This window comes from Pezoporus occidentalis, unplaced genomic scaffold (genome assembly GCF_034315485.1).
Source record: "Pezoporus occidentalis ecotype Australia unplaced genomic scaffold, CSIRO_AGI_Poc_V1 ctg49, whole genome shotgun sequence".
Classification (NCBI taxonomy): domain Eukaryota; kingdom Metazoa; phylum Chordata; class Aves; order Psittaciformes; family Psittacidae; genus Pezoporus; species Pezoporus occidentalis.
The window spans coordinates 2,402,333-2,424,690 of record NW_026915824.1 but is presented as its reverse complement, the minus strand read 5'-3'; the positions used below and the strand labels follow the sequence as shown (position 1 = coordinate 2,424,690).

Below are 22,358 nucleotides of genomic sequence, written 5' to 3'. Positions count from 1 at the left end.
TTTGTGGTTTTAAGACAGGTTTGTAACAAGAAACCAACTTCAGCATGCAGCGACTTGCTTCTCTGGCAAGGCCTTTTTCATAAGCCTGAGGAAGATGACAACAAAATCACACAAATTCAGTGGTAACTGGACACTTTAACCTATGTGTCTCAGATTTCTTATAACAAGAAATGCGTTTTTTTAGAGTGTGTAGAAAATAGAGTTTTTTTCAGGCTAGGAACATGTTATACAGGAAGAATCTTGAACTTGACCCTCTCCCTCTTGCCTTGAAAAGGGTCAGAAAGATCTCATGGAAAATCAGGAATGCTTATCTTTGCTTTGGAGATAATTCATACATTTTATCTATTAGCTATTGTGATGCAATAAGAATGACTACTTGCTTCAGAAACTTGTAGAAATTGTCTAGACAACATATTTACAGCAGCATAACTTATCTAGACAAAAAATAATTAATGTAACAATCAGACATCATGGTTTAGAATTTACTTCCCTGCTATAAAGACACGTTTTTTAAGCATTTATCAAACCAACAGGAAACACATATACATTTAACCTCCACATCACACAAGCAGAAGTGTGTTACTGTGAAAATTGAGTTGCTGGAGTATGATTTAGTAACAGGCAAGGTATTTTCTTGTTCTAATTTCAGTCAATACTGTGGTAATAGAGGCAAAAAGTTGGAAATGAAAACAGATAATAGCTTAGGACCTAAGAGTTGATTAAAGACAGGGAGATGAAGAATTAATGTCACTCTTCAAAAAAAGACCAAAAAACCAATTCCCATCCTACATATGCATAACTACCATCTGCTTTTGTACTTGCTGTATCTCAGACTTTGAAAGTGACAAAAATCAGAAGACATGCTATTTGCCATACACCAAAAAAAAGGAGCTACAGTTCAGCACTCATTGCCTATTTAAGTATCATTCTCCCAGCTGTAATGATCCCTTGCCTATACTGCAATTTACAAGGTACTTATCTATCAATGGACGTGGGAAAAGGGGAATTAATTCACTTAAGAGATGCTACCACTTAAAAGTTAAAAAGCAAAATAGAATCTGGTTGATTAACTCCAGCATAATGCCTTTTATGTAAAGGTTTCCTGCTATTTTCAGAGACAAACAAGTATCTGCTCTGTTACCAAGTGCCCAGAATCCCTTAGGAGAAGAAAGGCTGGCATGAAGTGAAAACCAGCCTAATGGAAGTATTCCGCAGAGAAGCATGAGCCAAGCAGCACAACACGATGTCCAGTGCAAGCTCCTCTTTACAATACCTTTATGCTGCTAATGGCACATTCAGTAAGGCTCTTGTACATCAACCAATCTATTATTTAGGGTGAGTAAATTAAATGGTTTAACAAGAATTCAACTAGAGCCAGAGCTATGTTTAAGTCTGTGGCACTCCTGGCTTCCTTTGCCTCCTGCTGGAACAGTGCTGTGATGAAGTTTTCAGGTTTCCCTCTAGTCTACCAAGTTCTAGACAGCATTTTATTTCCAATTTAAATGTTTCATCATCTGGCACTAAATCAAATACAAAAGATAGAAACACAAAAGGATGAAAAGGGGAAAAAGGCTTTTTCTGCATATCACAGTATCACAGTATCACAGTATGCTGGAGATTGGAAGGGACCTCAAAAGATCATCTAGTCCAATCCCCCTGCCAGAGCAGGAACACCTAGATAACGTTACACAGGAATGTGTCCAGGCGGGCTTTGAATGTCTCCAGGGAAGGAGACTCCACAACCTCCCTGGGCAGCCTGTTCCAGTGTTCCGTCACCCTCATGAGAAGAAGTTCCTTCTCAAGTTTAAGTGGAACCTCTTGTGTTCCAGTTTGCACCCGTTACTCCTTGTCCTATCATTGTTTGCCACTGAGTAGAGCCTGGCTCCATCCTCGTGACACTCCCCCTTTATATATTTATAGACACTTATAAGGTCACCCCTCAGTCTCCTCTTCTCTAAACTATAAAGACCCAGCTCCCTCAGTCTTTCCTCATAAGGGAGATGCTCCACTCCCTTAATCATCTTGGTTGCCCTGCGCTGGACTCTCTCCAGCAGCTCCCTGTCCTTCTTGAACTGAGGGGCCCAGAACTGGACACAATATTCCAGATGGGGTCTCACCAGGGCAGAGTAGAGGGGAAGAAGGACCTCTCTCGACCTACTAACCACCGCCCTTCTAATGCATCCCAGGATGCCATTGGCCTTCTTAGCCACAAGGGCACAGTGTTGGCTCATGGTCATCCTGTCGTCCACTAGGACCCCCAGGTCCCTCTCCCCTACACTGCTCTCTAGCAGGTCGTTCCCCAACCTATACTGGAACCTGGGGTTGTTCCTGCCCAGATGCAGGACTCTACACTTTCCCTTGTTATATTTCATCCCGTTATTCCCTGCCCAACTCTCCAGCCTGTCCAGGTCTCGCTGGATGGCAGCACAGCCTTCTGGCGTGTCAGCCACTCCTCCCAGCTTAGTGTCATCAGCAAACTTGCTGATAGTACACTCAATTCCCTCATCTAAATCGTTGATGAATATATTAAATAATACTGGTCCCAGTACTGACCCTTGAGGCACTCCACTAGTTACAGGCCTCCAACTAGACTCAGCCCCATAGACCACAACTCTCTGGCTTCTCTCCTTCAGCCAGTTCGCAGTCCACCTCACTACCTGGTCATCCAGTCCACACTTCCTCAATTTAGCCGTGAGGATGCTGTGGGAGACTGTGTCAAAGGCTTTGCTGAAGTCAAGGTAGACCACATCCACCGCTCTGCCATCATCCATCCACCGTGTTATTTCCTCATAGAAGGCTAAGAGATTGGTCAAACATGATTTCCCCCTGGTGAAGCCATGTTGACTGCCCCTCATAACCCTCTTATCCTTGATATACTTTAAGATGGCACCAAGGACAAGGTGTTCCATCACTTTCCCAGGGATGGAGGTGAGGCTGACCGGTCTATAGTTACCCGGGTCCTCCTTCTTGCCCTTTTTGAAGACCGGAGTGACATTTGCCTTCCTCCAGTCCTCAGGCACCTCTCCCGTTTCCCAGGACTTGGTAAAGATGATGGCGAGTGGTCTAGCAATGACTTCCGCCAGTTCCCTCAGCACCCGCGGGTGCATCCCATCTGGACCCATGGATTTATGGATGTCCAGATTGCTCAACTGATCTCTAACCCATTCCTCATCGACTAAGGCAAGTCGCTCCGTCGACCTGACTTCATCTAAGGTCTCAGGGGTACAGGGCTCTTCAGGACTGCCTGCGGCAGAGTAGACAGAGACAAAGAAGGCATTCAGTAACTCTGCCATCTCTGTATCTTCTGTCACCAGGGCACCCATCCCGTTCATCAGTGGGCCTACATTGCCTCTGGTGTTAGTTTTGTCTGCCATGTACTTGAAAAAGCTCTTTTTGCTGTTCTTGACCCTTCTTGCCAGGTTTAATTCTAAGGAAGCCTTAGTCCTCCTAGCTGCCTTCCTACATCCCCTAGCAGCAGCCTTATATTCCTCCCAAGTGGCCAGCCCCTCCTTCCATGACCTGTAAACTCTCCTCTTCCACTTGAGCATACCCAGCAATTCCCTATTTAGCCACACAGGTCTCTTGGCCCTCTTCCTTGACTTCCTACGTGTCGGGATGCTCCGATCTTGAGCTCGGAAAAAGCAGTCCTTGAATGTCAACCAACTATCTTGGGCCCCTTTTCCTTCAAGCAGCCTTGCCCACGGGATTTCCCCTAGCAATTGCTTGAAAAGGCCAAAGTTTGCCCTGCTAAAGTCCAGGGTTGCAATTCTACTTGGTATTCTACTAGTCCTACCACACAAGATCCTGAACTTCACCATCTCGTGGTCGCTGCAACCAAGGCAGCCCTCTACCCTTACTGCTTCAACCAGACCCTCCTTGTTAGTGAGGATGAGATCCAGCAGCGCTCCTCTCCTGGTCGGCTCATCCACCATTTGCAGGAGGAAGTTATCATCCACACACTGGAGGAACCTCCTGGACTGCGGCTGGGTTGCCGAGTGGTCCTTCCAGCAAACATCAGGGAAGTTAAAATCCCCCATGACGACCACAGCCTGTGACTGTGAGGCCTCTCTCAGCTGCCTGTAGAAGGCCTCGTCAACTTCCTCACCCTGATCTGGTGGTCTGTAACAGACACCTACAACAGTATCCCCCCTGCCAGCCTGCCCCTTAATTCTCACCCACAGACTCTCAACTCGCTCATCATCTGTCCCCAGACAGAACTCGGTGCATTGTAGTTCCTCCCGAACTCCTCTGCTCAGTACACTCAACTTTTAAATTTTTTTTTAATTTATTATTTATTTAATGATGCCAAGTAGGCTACTGATATTAAACACAACAGAAAGATTCAACCTTCTAATTACAAATAGCCCCTAAAAAACTCAGTGCTTTTTCCACACATCCCTACCTCTCTCCTTCCTGCATATATTTAAACCAAACATCTTACAGTGCCAATCTCCATATTTTTAATGGAGTAAATATCAGTGAATGCTTCTGAAAAATTCTCCTTTATGGTGGAGGGTATAATTTGTGGCTCATTCCTTTTCAGCTGGAAATAACATAACTGCTTAGAAAAAGTACATTTTAAGCTGAACATCTTGCATTTCTTTGTACAAAATTGTTTTGTTTCCAAGCATTCACATCTGCAATTTTTCGTATGATTGGATTAACTAGTAAAATTCAAAAAGTATCAGCTATTGTTCTTGTCATGCAAGCCATACAGTTTTGGAATGATTAAATTTGTGAATAGCTGCAAACAGCTCTGTGCAGTCATGCAGAGTAAATCAAATTGAGGCTGGTTTTATATGTACTTTAAGGACGTGATAGAGGTGGCAAGTCCCTACCAGTATTTAATTAATTTCTGGTCAAACTGGTCAATCCAGTATTTTGTTGCTATTTAAAACTCTAAACTCTTTAGTTAGACTTTCAAGAACTCTAAAGGCAAATCACGAGGCAAAGGAGCATTTCTCTTCTATGGAAATGATACAATATTGACAATCCCAGTTAAACTGGGTCAACATTGTCTCAGCTGCAGAAAGTCAGGGTTTAGAGGATAAGGCAGCACCCTTTCACATGACTGAAGTACCTGCACTTACTAAGCACACTGAAAATTTTCTTTAGCTGCACTGCAAAGGAAAGATTCAATTTTCATTTAAAAACATTTAAAAAAAAATTCTAAGTTTGCATAAGAAGTGTCACTACATTACAGGAGAAAATTGTACCTTCTTAACTATGGTGTAATCCACAATCTGCACTGTAAAAGCCTCTGTCCTTTCTGTCCGTCACACAGTTGTTTCAGGTTGTTCCTTTGTTCTGTTTTAAACAGAATACTTGCAGTTTTCCTTTGTTTCAGAGAAAACATTCTGACTGGTCCTGGAAAACTACTTGGTAGTATGTGGGATATGTCCCATAGACACTCATTAGTGAATATCAAAGCACTTTCTTTTTCTTGTTCCTATTCCTCAGGAGGTTAGTGAATGGCTAGGATCCTACTGAGGTAAAATTAGGATGTTTGGCGTTTTACAGTGTAATTGTTGAAAGCTGCATAACCACCATTAAACATGTAAGGTGTCATTGAAATAATCTCCGTTTGGCTCTTGGCATTTTATACACTTGCCCAGGGAGGTTGTGAATGCTCCATCCCTGGCAGTGTTCAAGACCAGGCTGGACGAGGCCTTGGGTGATATGATTTAGCATGAAGGTGTCCCTGCCCATTGCAGGGGGGTTGGAACTAGATGATCTTAAGGTCCTTTCCAACCCTAACTGTTCTATGATTCTATGATTCTAAATATGTCTTGGTCCAGAAGCAGAAATAAACAGTAACAGAAAAATCACTCCAAATCCTGTCATCATACCCAAAGTTACTAATTAGAATTACCCAGACTCTAGCATTTATTTACTACTGTCTGAACTCATGCCATTGATGTATTCTTAAGTATAAATATACACGTTATAGTAATATACTTACAGCAGCTGTGTTCTTCACTGCATTTCCTACAATCACCACAACTCTTCCTTTAAAGCTCTGGAGTGTGGCAGTTGCTGGACACTGGACAAGATCGCCTTCTGCAGTAAATGCTGATGCAAATGGGACATTGATGCTGCCTGAAATGTGGCCACGGTTAAAGCTTAGGAAGATCAGTTAAGGACATCTGAAAAGCAGAGAAATCTGTGGTACATGCAAAGCTGTAGGAGGAACCTACTCTTCATGCTGGCTGTCATGATACAACAGTGCTGGTCTTTTATGCTGGTGTATTTTGACTAACTTCCTTGATTATTTACTCTTATGAAGAAAACAACTTCTGACACTACCTATTAAAAAAAGGATGGAATGAAGAGTTGTTTCTCCATGAAGGACATCGCACAGCACTACAGAAACTGATCTGCTAAATGAAACACTTTGTGCTACAGAACCACTATCCACAGCATACATATTTTCGTGGATTTTACTTCAAATCAGCTCTAGTCTGATAACAGGAGCCAATTACCAACAAGCAGCAGGAGCACCTCTTCCAGAGATGCTTTATGCAAAATGAAGTACTTGAAATGAGAACCAAAACTAAATGGGGATTATTGGAAAATTTCCTTAGGACTTCTGACAAGCCCCATGAGTCCCCTGCAATTTTCATCCAAACTGGAATTCTAATGCACATGCACTCAGATTCCCAGACAATGAGCATCATATATATTATCTGCAGTCCCAGTAAGTTTGTATTTGGTATTGAAAAGAAAACAACATGCAAGTGCAAGCAACACTGAGATATAGCCAGCTGTGCTTCACTCTCAAAGGATGATCATTCAATGAGATTTTATGATCAAATACTGAATGTGAAAGTCTCTTCCATAAAATTAAGCTGGACCACTACTACATTACTTTTTATGAATTTGAAAATGCACCATGACGGTGACAAACCTCTGAATTACTTTCATGGACTGTACACACAAGCCTGGGAACACTCCCTTTCCCCAACAATTTGAAAGAACAGCTTTGACAAGATGGGAAACAGAAAACGGAAAAGTTCTGCAAAAATATTCACAATATCAAATATCCAATTAGTCACTCTTTATAATTGTACTTGCAGAAAGCTACTTCAGTTAATAATTAAATTCCAGAATAATTTTTAATAAAGGAGGTGCCTTAAATGGAGATAAAATTTAATTGACCTAGATTAATATTAGCATGCATTTCTTGTGATCTGTGTAACACCTTCAGCTTTATGATTATCATTGTTATAGTTTGGGATAAACATGGCTATATAAAAACATTTGAAAGAACAAAAGATCATCACGTACCATTCATTAGTGTTGTCAGTTTGTTTCTATTTTGAAGGGGAAAATTATGACATCTCTCCTTTACTAATCTGTGCCAACCCCCTTTCCTCAATCCCATGTATAACCACACTACTGTCGTTGCCACTGAACACAGTAAAAGTTCTGAAACAATCATCAGTTAGACAAAAAATTATTTTGGACAGATTTAGTTGCTCACACTTACATTACAACTATGCTTAACTGCTCAGAGAAACTTGACCTAATCTGTTAAAATATAAATACATTCGATATCAACATTAGTACCAAACTAGACAGATCCAAAATGCTTTTTTTTTTTTGTCATTCACATGCTCCCTAACCTTATGCGATCATTTCAAGCATTCCAGTACTAAGACAACAAAAAGGCCAAGATTTTATGCTACAGACTGAGAGACTGTAATTATGCAGTTACAATTTTTGTATCAGGAATGGAAAGCTGCCAGTATTTCTGCTAACATGCTAAAAGAAATGAGTCTTAGATGAATTGCTGGCCAATATAGGCACTGCTTTGAGTTTATTACCTTTTCATTAGAAAGTCTTCTGATACAAAGCTGTCTACTAGGGAAAAAGGGCCAATAGCTCTTGGCCTTGGAATGTGAGCTTTATTACAAAACCATGCCTGAGCTTTCAAGTGCATCCTAGTATGAAAAATGAAACATGTTTGATACTTGTTGAAAGTCCTCTCATGCTTTTTTCAAATCACACTGAAAACAAAGTGAGGGTGAAGTTTAGCATGACAGGCGTAGATAATGAAGATGAGTAACACTAAAACATATGAAATGACCATATTTTTGAAACACCTCACAGTGGTCTGTCACATGAAAGGCAGCCTCATAAAACCCCTCACATCATAGCAGTCAAATGATTTCAAAATAATTGAAATTTTGAATCTACTCTGCTAGAATAGAATAAGATTAGTACAACAGTACAGTAAAACCTACTATCAAGCTATTAGGAAAGCTAATCTAACAAACACCTTGACTTTGATCCTGATTATAATGTAAATAAATCTATTACTACACACAGATACACTGAAAGTTGCCTTTCAGTGCAACAACTGTAGTCCAGGCATTTTATATTACTTGCTCTCCTTCTGCATTCTCCTTGATGATTTCTAGCTTAAATAATTAATAACAGAATGATGCATGTAGAAATAGAAACATTATTTAACTTGGTTGTATCAACGCTTTCTACGCAGTAACAATAAGCTTTTAATTCCAGGGAATTCTCCCTTAAACTGAATCTGAAAAGTATTCTCTCTTGATGAGGAAATTACCTCTCATAAAATAGCCTGCATGTTTACTGTTTTCTGAATAAAGAAGACCACGTTTTCAACAGACTAGATATCCAGGAGTAAAGAAGCTGCTGAAATCCAGAAAATAAAGAGTCAAACTACCCAGACACATGTATCTCTGCTTAACTGGAATACTTAACTGATGCATGAAATTAATACATGCAAGAAAAACTACATTTTGTGTTCCTTTGACCATTCTGTCTTAACTACACAGAGGATCACATTACAGATTCAAGTTTGGCCTACAATAAAATTGTAATTCCTTAAAAATAAACAGTTTTAATTTGGAATAGTCCAGTTATACTATTCTATTTACTACATAAATAGTAAATTTACCTCTACATAGTAAAAATAAGACTTACTTTTCTACTTCACCTGACTTTGCCACAAATATTGCTAAAAATTTAATAGAGAAAAATGTTAGTAGCAGTGTTTTTCTGCATATACAATTACCTCTAAAGTGGTATTTTAACAAGCTAGATGAAAAAGATGAAGTTAAAACTTTATTTATTTACTTTTTTACTACATATTTTAGCCCAAATATTGGCACCAATCCATCATTCATTTCACTGTCTTGAATTTACACTTTTCTAGTAAGCATGCAGTATGTTAGTGCATTTGTTAGACACTGGAAGACCTTTTCTAATCATAAGGGTTTGGGTGCTGGTTGAATCTCTCTTACTGGAGATCTCTAAGAACAAGCCAGATGTACGTAAAAGGAATGAACTTCCTTTCTGAAAGTAAAAGGTGGACTAAATCTCATGATTCTTTTGCTATTTTTCCATTGAGTACTGTTTGTCCATTAAGCTAAAAACATTAATTCTTAATGGACAAATGTAGATGTAAATAAGTTGGTTTTAAGCTTGTGACACAGCAAGCTAAGAGTACACCTACCACAAAACGAAATTCTACATCACCTTTGCTATTATGAAAGGAGCAATACTTGAAAAAAAACCAACAAACCAAAACCAAACCAAGTCTATTCCCAAATACTCAGCATAATGTTAACAGTTACCTCTAATGAAATCTTACCATTATCCCACTTTTAGAAGGATGTTGATGAAGATCTGTGTTCCTGGCAAAGCACATCTGTAAGAAGGGCTCCCCTTTACAAATCCCAAACAAACCCAGCCCCATAACTATGCTACTTCACGAAAACAATTTTAAAAAATATTTCAGACACAAAAAAATATGTATTTGAAAAAGAACAAATAAGTAAGTTGCTGATAAAAATATAGCTTCAAGATAGCTTATAATCAGAAAAGTCTTAAAGGTAACTAGAAGATATGTTAGGCAGCCATATGGCTGCATTTCCTGACAGTACCAAGAAGGCATTAAATAGGAATTGATTTTCCACTGAGGGACTGGCAAAGCATATGAGCTATTAACTCCTCTTTATCTCCCCTCTACTTAATTGGAAAGCCCCATACCCTTGCAAAATACTAAACAAGGAAGGTCTATTGACAACACTTGTGATAAAAAAACGCTACTCTTAACAAAGTGGTTTAACTAGACCCACAGCTTAAAATGGGAAGGCAAAAATATATTTGTCCTCTTCTCTGCAAACCGAGTCTGTCCATGACAAAGTCTACCATTAGTCCTTGCACTGTACCTCTACCACATCCCTTCCATTATTTACCATTCTAACATTTCACTGCCTGCAGACAATGAGGAAGTAATTAACACAAGCATGATTTGGCAAGGCTGGCACTCAGATTTGAAGGATACTCTTCACTGTTACGGATGTCCACCACCAGCAACTTTGGCTTGCTAGACTTTGTCTTCTTTACAGGTGTTTTGGGATGATTAGGTCCTGTCAACTCACACAAATCAATCAGATCTTCTGCTGAAATTCGTGGTGACACCTCTGCCTTCAGGTCATCCAACTTGATGGAATCCCTAGACTTTAAAAGAAGAAAATTAAAGGTGATAGAATACATGGTGTTCTTTGAAACTTCTATTTATTTTACAACCTCAAAGTGTAACAACCCAGTTAGACAGAAACAGATCTTTTCCTTATAACTCTGAAACAGTCTGTGTTAAAACCATCAGGACAGAAAAGCTCCAGAGCAGTGCCAAATGCCCATCTGCCAATTATTCTGTTGAAGTTGTTAAAAACTAAAATTGCTTGACAATCTGTGCAAACTATTTCAGTTTGTGATTTGTTAATGAATTATTCACTGTGGCCGAGGGGGTCACAAAACACACAAGAAGTTTCTCAGCACCAGAAGTTACATAAATTGGCTAGGACGTACACTCTGAAAGAAGAAGCTGAAAGGCCTCATCCTTGGAGTGGGGAAAAAAGGGTAGCAACTGTAGACTTCGCACAAAAGCTGCAGGGATGCCTCTGTAAGCTATCTAAACACCAGGTATCACCCCAGCCAAAGACCAGGCACAAATCAGGACACTAGAAGTGTAAGAAAACAATCCTGTATTATGACCCAGAAAATTTGTTCCTTAGTTTTGGGGGATGAGGAAATTGGGGGAGAGAACTGTTTTTCGTAAGAGAGCCTTCATTGTGAATTATCTCAGAACTATTTCTAAGTGCTGGCATTTCTTCACTTTAAATTCTTAAAAGATCATGCATATCTAAATAAAGTAAAAAACCCAAAAGTCGAACCCTCCTTATTTTTGTGAATAACAATGCAGAAATCCTGTATTTTCATTAATTACCAACACACATAAATCTCTGAACTGCAGAAGAAAATAATGAAGTATGGCCACCATTAGACAGTTGTGAAAGCCATATGTCTCCACCTACCTTCAACGGTTGTTTTACATTGCTGAAACTTTTAAGTGCCATTACAACTAGTTTCACCCAAAAGAATTAGCTTGATTCACACAAAATAAAACACAAGGGAAACTTCCAGCTTGTTTAAGAGGGTCACACTTGGATTCTTTGCAAGCAATAGGCATGCCCTAGGGTTCTGTCCTTGGGAACATCAGGTTTGAAAATCCTATGTTAAGATCTAAAAGCTGAAGGACTGTTACAGTCACCTTTCCTATTATTATATATGCAAACATGAGACTTTTTTCTTTAATCTCCCAGCTACCATGGTGGGACTTTCAGAACTGTATCTTCACTAAAAGGTTTTTTTCACTTCAAGTAAATGTTGAAAGTGCTTATTTTTATTTTTTTTAAATTTTCATGCACTATGTAATTAAAAATACATTGGCATGCACCATCGTGTTAAGGAGTTGATTTATTGTCTTTTGTAACTTTTTTTTCTGTTGGTGCTATTGCCTCAATCTGAAAAATCACAGGTAAATATTAAAGTTTTCATTATGCTTTAATCCAGCAGATTTAACAGGTTGGCTACATGTGCAAAGACAAAAACCCACCAGCAAAACCGAAAGCATTATGGAACGCAACTTACTCCAAGAGTTATGTACATCAAAGATACACTCATGGAGCTTAGTCATCTTACAACAGAACTGGTTTGTCTTGTGCAACCATTGCGCTCTGATTGAGCAGGAGGTCAATTAAAGGCAAAAATTATTTATAATTAAGTCTATAGCTGTTTCTAGTGAGTTATTCTGGCTTGTCAGGAGACAGGAAGAAAGAGAATGACTAGGATCAGGGACCATCTTCTGAAAGATCTTCAGACTGTTTTGATGTCTTATTCTTGAAGAAGATGACCTGCATTAATGAAATAGCCATTTCATCATGAAGATTTGCTTCTGCACTCTGCAGCTGTTCAGAACATGAGCACAGCATACAGAAATGGACTACAGAAAGTGGAAAACTAAAAAAAAACAAAAAGAACTTTATCATGTATTACCTTTGAGAAAAAGTTATATAGTACAGGCAACATACAGGTCTTTCTAAAAGTACCACAACAGCAAATTTTCTGCTTTGAAAAAATATCCCATTTCTATAATCTTATTTTAGATTGCAGTGATCACACTGATTCATGACACTACGTGCATATGGCCCATGGTAAAAAAACCCAAAACCAAACAAATCAAGAGAACAGGAAAAACTGAAGGAAATGGAAGCATTACTAACTGGTATTAACCAACCAACTGCTGGTAGCCCTAGCTTTGTTTTGTTTTCTAAACATGCTAGTTTCTCATTTAACCTGAGGACTAGTCCAAGTTTAGTGAACATGCCAGAGAGAACAGAGGTGCATACACATATTTTCCTGAGTTATATCTCAGAAAAAAAAAGATTTCTTAGTCCTTTTGCAGTTAGAAATGCCTTTGTTGTAAAGTATGTTACCAAAAAGCAGTCAAAATTACTCACAAAATCCGTAACTGTACTTCAGGGAATGCATTAGCCCACCTTTTCCAATGTATGTGACAGTATTCAAAACAGAACTTACAAATTGCTAGTCTCAGTACATAATTTCCTTCCAAATTCAGAATATCAGAGGTGACAATGCTTTATAATCAGAAAAATGCTTGATTTTCTGGATAATGTGTTCTCCTGTGGAGAAGGACTTGGGGGTGCTGGTTGATAAGAAAATGAACATGAGCCAGCTTCAGTGTGCGCTTGCAGCCCAGAAAGCCAACCGTATCCTGGGCTGCATCAAAAGGAGCGTAACCAGCAGGTCAAAGGAGGTGATCCTGCCCCTCTACTCTGCTCTTGTGAGACCTAACCTGGAGTATTGTGTGCGGTTCTGGTGTCCTCAGCATAAGAGGTTCAAGGTGTTCAAGGCCAGGTTGGACAGAGCCTTGGGTGACATGGTTTAGTGTGAGGTGTCCTTGCCCATGGCAGGGGGGTTGGAACTAGATGATCTTAACGTCCTTTCCAACCCTAAGTATTCTGTGATTCTATGATTTGTTTCAACAGAATAGCAAATACTCAAGGGAGACCTGTTTCCATAAAAATAACAGTGTGACAGATGACATGGCCAACTCCCAGTTGATGTCTAAAGCAGCCCCCGAGTCAAGTAGCTGGATTTCCCCAAGAAGAGTCCATGGAAATGAACTGCATCAAAGGGGAGGAGGAAGAAAAAAACCAAACTCTTCTCACAAACTTCAGACTTGCCAAAAAAAATTCAGCAGTTCATGTCTAGGGGATTCAGAGCAGACACAAGTCTGCAGTATCCAAGAAAGGTATCAATGTAAAAAGAGTAGTGGAGACATAAATACACATTTAGCTGAGACAGCTTAATCTGCCTGATGACTTAAACTTGCAGATGTCACTACACCCTCCTCAAGTGACACTTCTTGCTCAGGAGAACATCTGTGGAGCAACACTGAGGTGGGAAGGGTTGTAAGTCCACTGCAAAGAGTTTATCCTTAAAGTAGGGTCAGATTACAGGTAACAATAAACCTGGCAGCAAAGTCAGGCACTATAAATGTGGACCATGCCAGTGAAGCTGGCTGAGATGACCCAAATTAAGGCTTATGGAGAAATATTTACATTATGATGGAGACCAATTACACAACCACTTCCTACTTTTATTTATGTAATTCTTGTCTAATTCAGCAGACGGGATGAATGCCTCAGGAAAGAATAAAAGTTTAAGAGGCAAGCATGAAGTCTACAGCAGAAAACAAAGTAGTAAAATTTTTCCTATACTGATAAAAAAATATTTTCTCCTCATCTGAAAGTATAACGCCACAAGAAGTGCTCCACAGGTAAACTTTATCTGTCCTGTGCACAGGTTTCAATAACCAGGACATTTTTTTTACTTTAACTGGGTTGAAAATAAGGAGAAACACATTCAACCGTGAGTTTTACAATCATCCTTGCTTTGACCTAGTATGTCCAGATCTTCTTCAACAGCATATTTAGCAATACATTATCTCTATGTAGGCTTTGAACAAAGCTGCAGCTGAAAGCTCCTCAACAGACCTGTGGGAAATAGAATTGCTGAATTTTCTTTTTTAGCAACTGTTTTATCAGATGAATTTATTTCCTTCAAATGCACAGTGAAATATATACATGCATTTATAAGACCATCTTTCCTAATTATATTTTAAAAATTGACTTTATCTGCTGTATCTGATAACAACTGTATTTCATGTGAGGCATGTCCTTCACAGGAATTTTCTAATGAACTGTCACTCAGCACAAGCTAGACACAGCTAACAATAAACTGTCAATCCTCCTAAACAGTCCACCTCACAATTCTCCTCTTCATACCACCATTCTGCTAGGGATACCTGTAGTCTGGCACTGGACTTAAGTTCAGACAGTGCTTGAGGCTGTCATGGCCCCATAGCACCTAAACCTTGCAGATTCTCCTGAACCTTTAACACCCTTCCTACTACCCTCCACAACAGTGTTCCAGCTGCTGTCTGCCACATCTGTGACTACTCTCTCCCTCAGCCTGGCCAGCTAAGAAGAGATGGCACAAAATGCAGGCTGACATGTTAGACAGGAGGCTTAATATTTGTCCTTACTGCTGGTTTCAATTCCCTGTGTAGGCTTTAATATGTCATTGCAGGCATCAGTTTCCAGCTGTGAAGAACTAAAAGGAACAGCAGGTGAGGGAAGGGTGAGGGCCCACTTCAGACCAAGTTGTTTAAGGCTCTTAGAAAAAGTTTAGGGCACTGACAGTCTCTTAGTTACTATTTACAAATATCCAACAAATTGTGAACAGGCAGTAGTATCCAAGATTTTGATTCCAGCTAAATTAAGCTGCAGGTAGTTACATCTCAGGACACCTGCTTACATATAGTTGAATCTGCAATTTTTTGTTTTAAAATGAAGGGAAGGTGTAAGGATTATTCCACAAACCAAAATGTGCACACCAGTAATACTTAATAGTCTATCTGGGCTACAAAAAGGACAATTTAAAAATAAAAATAGCCAGCATAACCACTGGGAAAAGCTTAAGTTCAAGCAGCATATCACACACAATGTTCCTTCCTTTTGTTCATCCTTCTCCTGCGATCTATTTACTCTTTTCAAAGGCAGGCATGGAACATAATTTCTAAGAAACCACCCCTCACTCCTTACAAAAGGCAAAAGCTCTACTTTAAGCACAGTTCCAGAAGGTAGTTAAAAGTCCAGTTACACAGTTGTGATTTTATCGTATCTTAACTTCAAGCATGAATCTTGCTTTATACTAGTCAGCTATAAGAAGTTGTTCATCAGGGAAGATTGCCCGATCAGCAGGCTAGTAATAGGAAAAAGAGTACTTAAGCTGAAGTGTGAGTTCTGCTTGCCTCACAGAATTTTCTCTGACAACACCCTAAATTCTTTACTTTCAAAGTACTTAGTTCTCACCCCATTAATTTTCAAATAGGCCTGGGAATTGCTGAGCCATATGCATTTACTGCTCTTAATAAGAAGTAATAGGCATTAGGAATTTATTATGATTTTTTTTTTTAATATTAGGAATTAAAGCTGCTTAAGAATTCTCCAATTGTAAGTCAAGCTTCAGAGAGATTAAAGGACTCCACAACATGAGGCTGGCACAATCATAGCTACTATCTCTTTTTCCATTAGCCTGTAATCTCTTATAAGCATTTCATTCTGGCTATTAAATAAAGATATACATTATTTATTTATTTATTTAGAAAATAAGGAAGTATCTTTAGTTCTGTTGAACCTGAATTTAACAGTTCCATCTGATAAAACAGAGAGGGTATAAAGGAACTTTTTATCCATGGAAAGGACAGCTTTATCTGAGTAGAAGCAGGGTTTTCCCCCTTTTGCCTTTGAAGTTGGTGAAGCTTATTGCAGCAAATTTAATACAGAAGGAACTTCAGCATGAAGCTCAATATAATCAAAATCTGGTGTTCAAGTAAAACCACGCAGTCAAAGTATCAAAGTCCTTCATTAAAAAAAAAGTGCTTCATGGAAGATGTCATTCCAGACAGCTGGAATATCGTATTTTGTTTCTGAAACCAATGTATGCATGTATATCTAGAAATAAGCTGACAAAAACATTTTGGAACCATCTTAGAAGATAGTGGGTTTTGGAGACTTCAGTAAACAGAGAAAGAGACAAAGGCAGATTCACACAGCAACCAAACAGATGCAACTCCAAATCAAAAGTCACACTAGTTTGTAGCAAAGACATTTCTGTTTGTGCTTTGTTTTACTTTAAATAACCATTATGGAAGAAAGCTAACTTTATTTACAGCGAGTTTCACCTAAATAATACTCAATCCCATGGTGCCATCACATAAACTTTGAGATAAAAAAAAATTATATATAGTAGCACTATTTTATACCAACTAAAACATAACTGTCAGAAGAAAACAACTGGTAGAAGAGGGAGAATAAGCAAGAACAGGACACTTCAGCACAAATTTATAAGCAAAGCCACTGCTATCATGTTCTTATCCAAAAAAGAATTTTCAAGACACGCAAAGTCAGTTTTCAGGAAGCATCTAAGAACAAAGCCAATTAAATAAGAACACTGGATTTTAGCTGCATTATCCAAAAGTATTTTATAACTGAAACCAATCATTACTAGCATGTTTGCACTTAGTATTTTCCATGCAAATGTTTTTGTCTATATCCTTCGTAATTAAGTAGATAAAGGCAGTACTTAGTCCCCTAAGACCATTGTCCTTTGCATGTTTATCTTTGGTGGGGTGTTTTGTTTTTAAACAAGCAGAATGACTACATCTAATTCTGATGGCCCGGTAAATACTTAAGTCCTGTACCAACTGAGAAACATTAATGCTTAAATCCACTGTTACTGACAGAATGAAACCTAAACAGGCAGGTATTCTAATGATCATAAATAAATAAAAAGGAATACAAGTTTTGATAGACTCCCTATTTCCTCCCCCTCCATCCCCACCATTTTTTGATAACCATTATTAGCAAATGGCATGCAAAACAGTTTTAATGTTTTTGATGTTGAATGAGAATTACTTCTAAAAGAGAAACAAACAAAAGTGCAGATTTTAGGAAATGTTCTCGAAAATTTTCTAAACACTATAAAGCCACTGTTCTCAATACAACCTCTCTAGCAAACTCACACTTCAGATTCAGTCCTTCCTTGCCATCTTATTGCTACCCTCCTTGCCTCCTTCTACTTCCTATTCCTAAAGTTTGCTCCATTTAGTTTGCAAGCTGTACTTCTCCACCTCTCCTCCACCACCCTGATTCCCCACAAAGGTTCCAGCTCCAGAACCCACACCTTAAAAAGGAGTGTGCAAACAGCAACTTCTAGCCAGCTGTAATCCATAAGCATTCTCCAAATGTCTTCATACACCACTGTAGGCAGTCTATAGAAATGTAAGTGTGCTTGCCAAAGTAGCTCATTATTAAGGAAACCTCTCGCTCTCTCCCTGGAATAACATAATTGAGTGAGTAAGCTGAGTCAGCAGAGCAGAAAGACAAGTTACTCCCTGCATGCAGCTAGGCAGACATGCTGGGAAGTCTCATTAATGTCTCTGATGTGATAAAACAGGTAAACACTTCTCACCACTGCAGGGAACCATTTTAAAATAAAAAGCTGAGCCATAATCCAGTCATGCCTGAAAATACCCACAAGATGCTTTAACATGAAATAAAACTTGAAGTAAAAGTAGCAGCAAGAATGATCTTGCAAGCCTTCCCCACTTTCCATCAGAGCCTCTTTTTTGACTCGACAGATGCTCTCTCCTTGACAAGAAATTGTATTACTTTGCTTGAGAAAAAAAACCCAAACCTACAGAATCTTAAACTATCAGATTTCCTTGCCCTCTTTAAAACCAAAATCAACGGGAATTTAATATCACATCTCAATGCAAACTGTAACTGGAAGAGGAATTTCCCTTGCAATGTGATCTCATATGTTTCTTGGTGTTAGACAGAGACCTTGGGTTTAGGCAATCCATGTTTTTTTTAGGATTCAACTGTAGTTGTTATTTATCCACAATTTCTGTTCTCTGAACTGGCATTTACAATGGCAGCATTGATCTGTGGCATTTTCAGTTTGCAGGATGGGCTCTGTAGCTAACTTTTGCTGCAAGTTCAACTTTGCAATCAGTACACGCTCTTTCTTCTAGTTATGCTGTCACACATACTTGAAAATCAGATTTTCCATTGGTAAAAATGACAGATAAGAAAAGAAAATATACACAGCTGTAACAATTTTACTAGTAGATTAAGATGATGTTGACCCAATCACACAAACCACTGGACAATCTGTACTAGGCTATTAACTGCAATAATGCAGCAACAGCACCAGGCAAGAGAGCAGCATTCAGGAAAGTCTTTTCCATCCTCTCTGAACTTCCTAATAAAATTAGATCATAATGACACTGCATCCTGACTCACACAGCATATAGCCTAGCCTAAGGTGCATTAAGAAAGGGATGTGATGGAATCCTGGATTCCAGGTTAGCCTAAGGAGGGGTCCCATACAGACCTATGTAGAGACAAGAAATAGGGTAGAGGACTGGGGAGCAGAGGAAAGAAAACACTATAGGCCTTTGATAGAAGTATCTCTGACACAGTACACCCCTCCCCATGTAATGAAATTAATTTCTATTACATTTTCTCAATAGCACTGTTGCACAGCACTGTGTTCTAAGACATAACTTTCACAGCAGTAATAAATATATGGCGTATATATGGAGGAGTTAGTGCATGCTGGAATGAGAGTTGCTGTGAGTGGCAGGAGGTAGCTATGTCTGTGAAAGCATATTAGTGTGTGTGATAAACTACTAAGATCCCTAACATATCATAGATCAAAGGGTAACAAACCCAGAATTTGATTTTAAAACATTTTCAAAATTAGAAAAAAAAAAACAAAAAACATTTTTATGTTATTTATAACATATTTATAACATGTTATAGTCTATATTTACATATCACTTATTTATTTTTTATTTATATATCATTTATTTATATTTATTATAAATATAATATATGTATATGTATTTATACTATAAATATGTATTTATGCTATATATATGTAACATATATGTTATTATTACTTGATTTTAAAACATTTTCAAAATTAGAAAAAACTTAAAAAATAACATTTTTTATGTTATTTATAACCAATTTGTAACATATTATGTTATGTTCTCTCGCAGAGTGAGAGAAGTGGGTAGATATTTTATTTTTCTCTTTTTCTAATTAATTTTACAGGTATAATTACCTCCCCATCCCCAGCACATTTGTTAATCAGTCATGGAATCCCAATTGTGTGAGGTCAAAAAGGTCAGATACACCCAGCTTTCAACTTCAAAGTGGGTATAATCACAAAGGCTTGTGAGGCAGGACTAGAGAGACGATCAATGAATCCAGAACCTGAGCCTAAGGCTGCAGTAGAGAGTGCTCTGGCTGCTCCAAATGCTCCATTTACATTCACAGCAGACAAACATGTCTCAGGGAGACTTGGAAACTAAGTCCGCACAAAGTATGTTTACAACCCTTAAATACGATCTAAGTGACTGTCTAATAAACTATTAAAATCTCACATAAATAACATTTAGATTATAAACATACTCCTTTAATTCTGCCTCAACTAATAAAAAACACAGCCCATTTGTTTCAATGAGTTTACATTCAATTAAAATAATTGCTATTTGCATTACAACCTTAAAATCCGGCAACTTTCATTAGAGACTCGTAAATTAACATTTAACATCAGTTATTTCTTAAGTCATATATTTCTTGTTTTATCCACTCTGCTAGTTGATTTAATGCTTTATCTTCTATCAGAAAAAGCTGGAAACATTAGAAAATACATTCATACTCTTAAAACCAAATGGAGTGAAGAAAATCCTAAAAAGGCTTCCTTAACCTAATTTAATCTACAAAAACAAAGCACTGGAAGCAAGAGGTTTCTTTACACTCCCCACTTCTTGGTTGCTGTCTGCATAATGGTAGAAGTATGAAAAAAACCTTGGAAAAGTTAACATATACACAAAAGAAGTTCTGAAGCTTTCAATAATTCCTGAAAATATTTGCCAGAATATGATGAACTTATGACATGCCTAAATAGTGAATTGTTTATTCGCTCACACGAAAGAAACATAAAAATTTTAACCAGCTCATCTCAAAAATGACAAATAAACCCAACTTCTCACTCAAGTCACAAAACCAGAAGTATCAAAGGCACTTGCAAAATAAATTAGAAGCATTAACGCAGGTCTTGATTGGTTAATGCCTTGCACAAAGAACTAAAGGGAAATTTGAGGAACAGCTTTCTGTTGAGTAGTAGAACAATGAAAGAAGAAAACAAAAACAAGTTCCCTACAAAAACAGAACACAAACCAAACTTGAAATAGGTCAAGGCAGTCAGAAGACACTTGAGGCAGAAGATATGTAACCACCATTATGAACAGCACAAACGCTTCACCATCATAGAATCATAGAATAGTTAGGGTTGGAAAGGACCATAAGATCATCAAGTTCCAACCCCCCTGCCATGGGCAGGGACACCTCCCACTAAACCATATCACCCAAGGCTCTGTCCAACCTGGCCTTGAACACTGACAGGGATGGAGCATTCACAACTTTCTTGGACAACCCATTCCAGTGCCTCACCACCCTCACAGGAAAGAACTTCTTCCTTATATCCAATCTAAACTTCCCCTGTTTAAGTTTTAACCCATTACCCTTTGTCCTGTCACTGCAGTTCCTAATGAAGAGTCCCTCTCCAGCATCCCTATAGGCCCCCTTCAGATACTGGAAGGCTGCTATGAGGTCTCCATGCAGCCTTCCCTTCTCCAGGCTGAACAGCCCCAACTTTCTCAGCCTGTCTTCATACGGGAGGTGCTCCAGCCCCCTGATCATCCTTGTGGCCCTCCTCTGGACTTGCTCGAACAGTTCCATGTCCTTTTTATGTTGAGGACACCAGAACTGCACACAATACTCCAGGTGAGGTCTCACAAGAGCAGAGTAGAGGGGCAGGATCACCTTCTTCAACCTGCTGGTCACGCTCCTTTGATGCAGCCCAGAATACGGTTGGCTTACTGGGCTGCAAGCACACACTGCCAGCTCAAGTTAAGTTTCTCATCAACCAACACCCCCAAGTCCTTCTCCACAGGAGAACACATTATCCAGAAAATCAAGCATTTTTCTGATTATAAAGCATTGTCATCTCTGATATTCTGAATTTGGAAGGAAATTATGTACTGAGACTAGCAATTTGTAAGTTCTGTTTTTCTTCTCCATGCTGAACAGCCCCAACTTTCTCAGCCTGTCTTCATATGGGAGGTGCTCCAGCCCCCTGATCATCCTCGTGGCCCTCCTCTGGACTTGCTCCAACAGTTCCATGTCCTTTTTATGTTGAGGACCAGAACTGTACACAATACTCCAAGTGAGGTCTCATGAGAGCAGAGTAGAGGGGCAGGAACTTGAACATTTCCTAGCTTATACACTGAAAGAGAAATGTGAGTATACACTACTCATCATGCTTCTTTTAGAAGAATAGATGGACTTTACACACCAGTTATTAAAGGACTCAATATAAACCCAGGCAATATGTTTTTTATATGGACAAATATACTCTAGGTGCAAAGGGGAAGTTAGAAGCAACTGAGTGCTGATATATTTATTGCCAATAGGTCCAAATTCCCATCTATAAGAAGTCAGTCATGCAAGCTACCCTTGATTATCTGCAAAGAAAGTCAACCACCAGGAAAATTTGCTGATACTACCTTTTGATGAAAACAAGTGTTTTTCATGTTTGTACTGTTTCATAAAGCCATTAATTCATCTTCCTACTTAGGTATTTCTCCTACTCTTTACCAAATCAAAAGCTAAACTGGACTGTTGGCATTCACATCAGTGCAAAGAACAACAGTCATCTGGTAGACTTTTCTCTGGCTGAAAGCTTTAATTCCCCAACATTCAACAGGTACTCTTACACTTGAAAACTGGATTGGTAGTCAAAGA

The 22,358-nt window shown here is 38.8% G+C and overlaps 1 protein-coding gene across 5 annotated transcripts in view; it reads right to left on the bottom strand.

The window, feature by feature from the left end:
- The window catches only part of TBCK (TBC1 domain containing kinase), a 103,557-nt gene that overhangs the window by 7,820 nt on the left and 73,379 nt on the right, over positions 1–22,358 (bottom strand). For 4 of the 5 annotated variants that reach the window (XM_062636658.1, XM_062636659.1, XM_062636657.1 and 1 more), the window contains 2 exons: positions 10,328–10,503; positions 5,963–6,122 (listed from right to left, as the gene is read on the bottom strand). The exons of the other annotated variant lie outside the window; for it this stretch is intronic. In XM_062636658.1, coding sequence (XP_062492642.1) covers positions 5,963–6,122; positions 10,328–10,503 — 336 coding nt within the window. The remainder of the gene's footprint in view (positions 1–5,962; positions 6,123–10,327; positions 10,504–22,358) is intronic. 5 annotated transcript variants of the gene reach the window in all.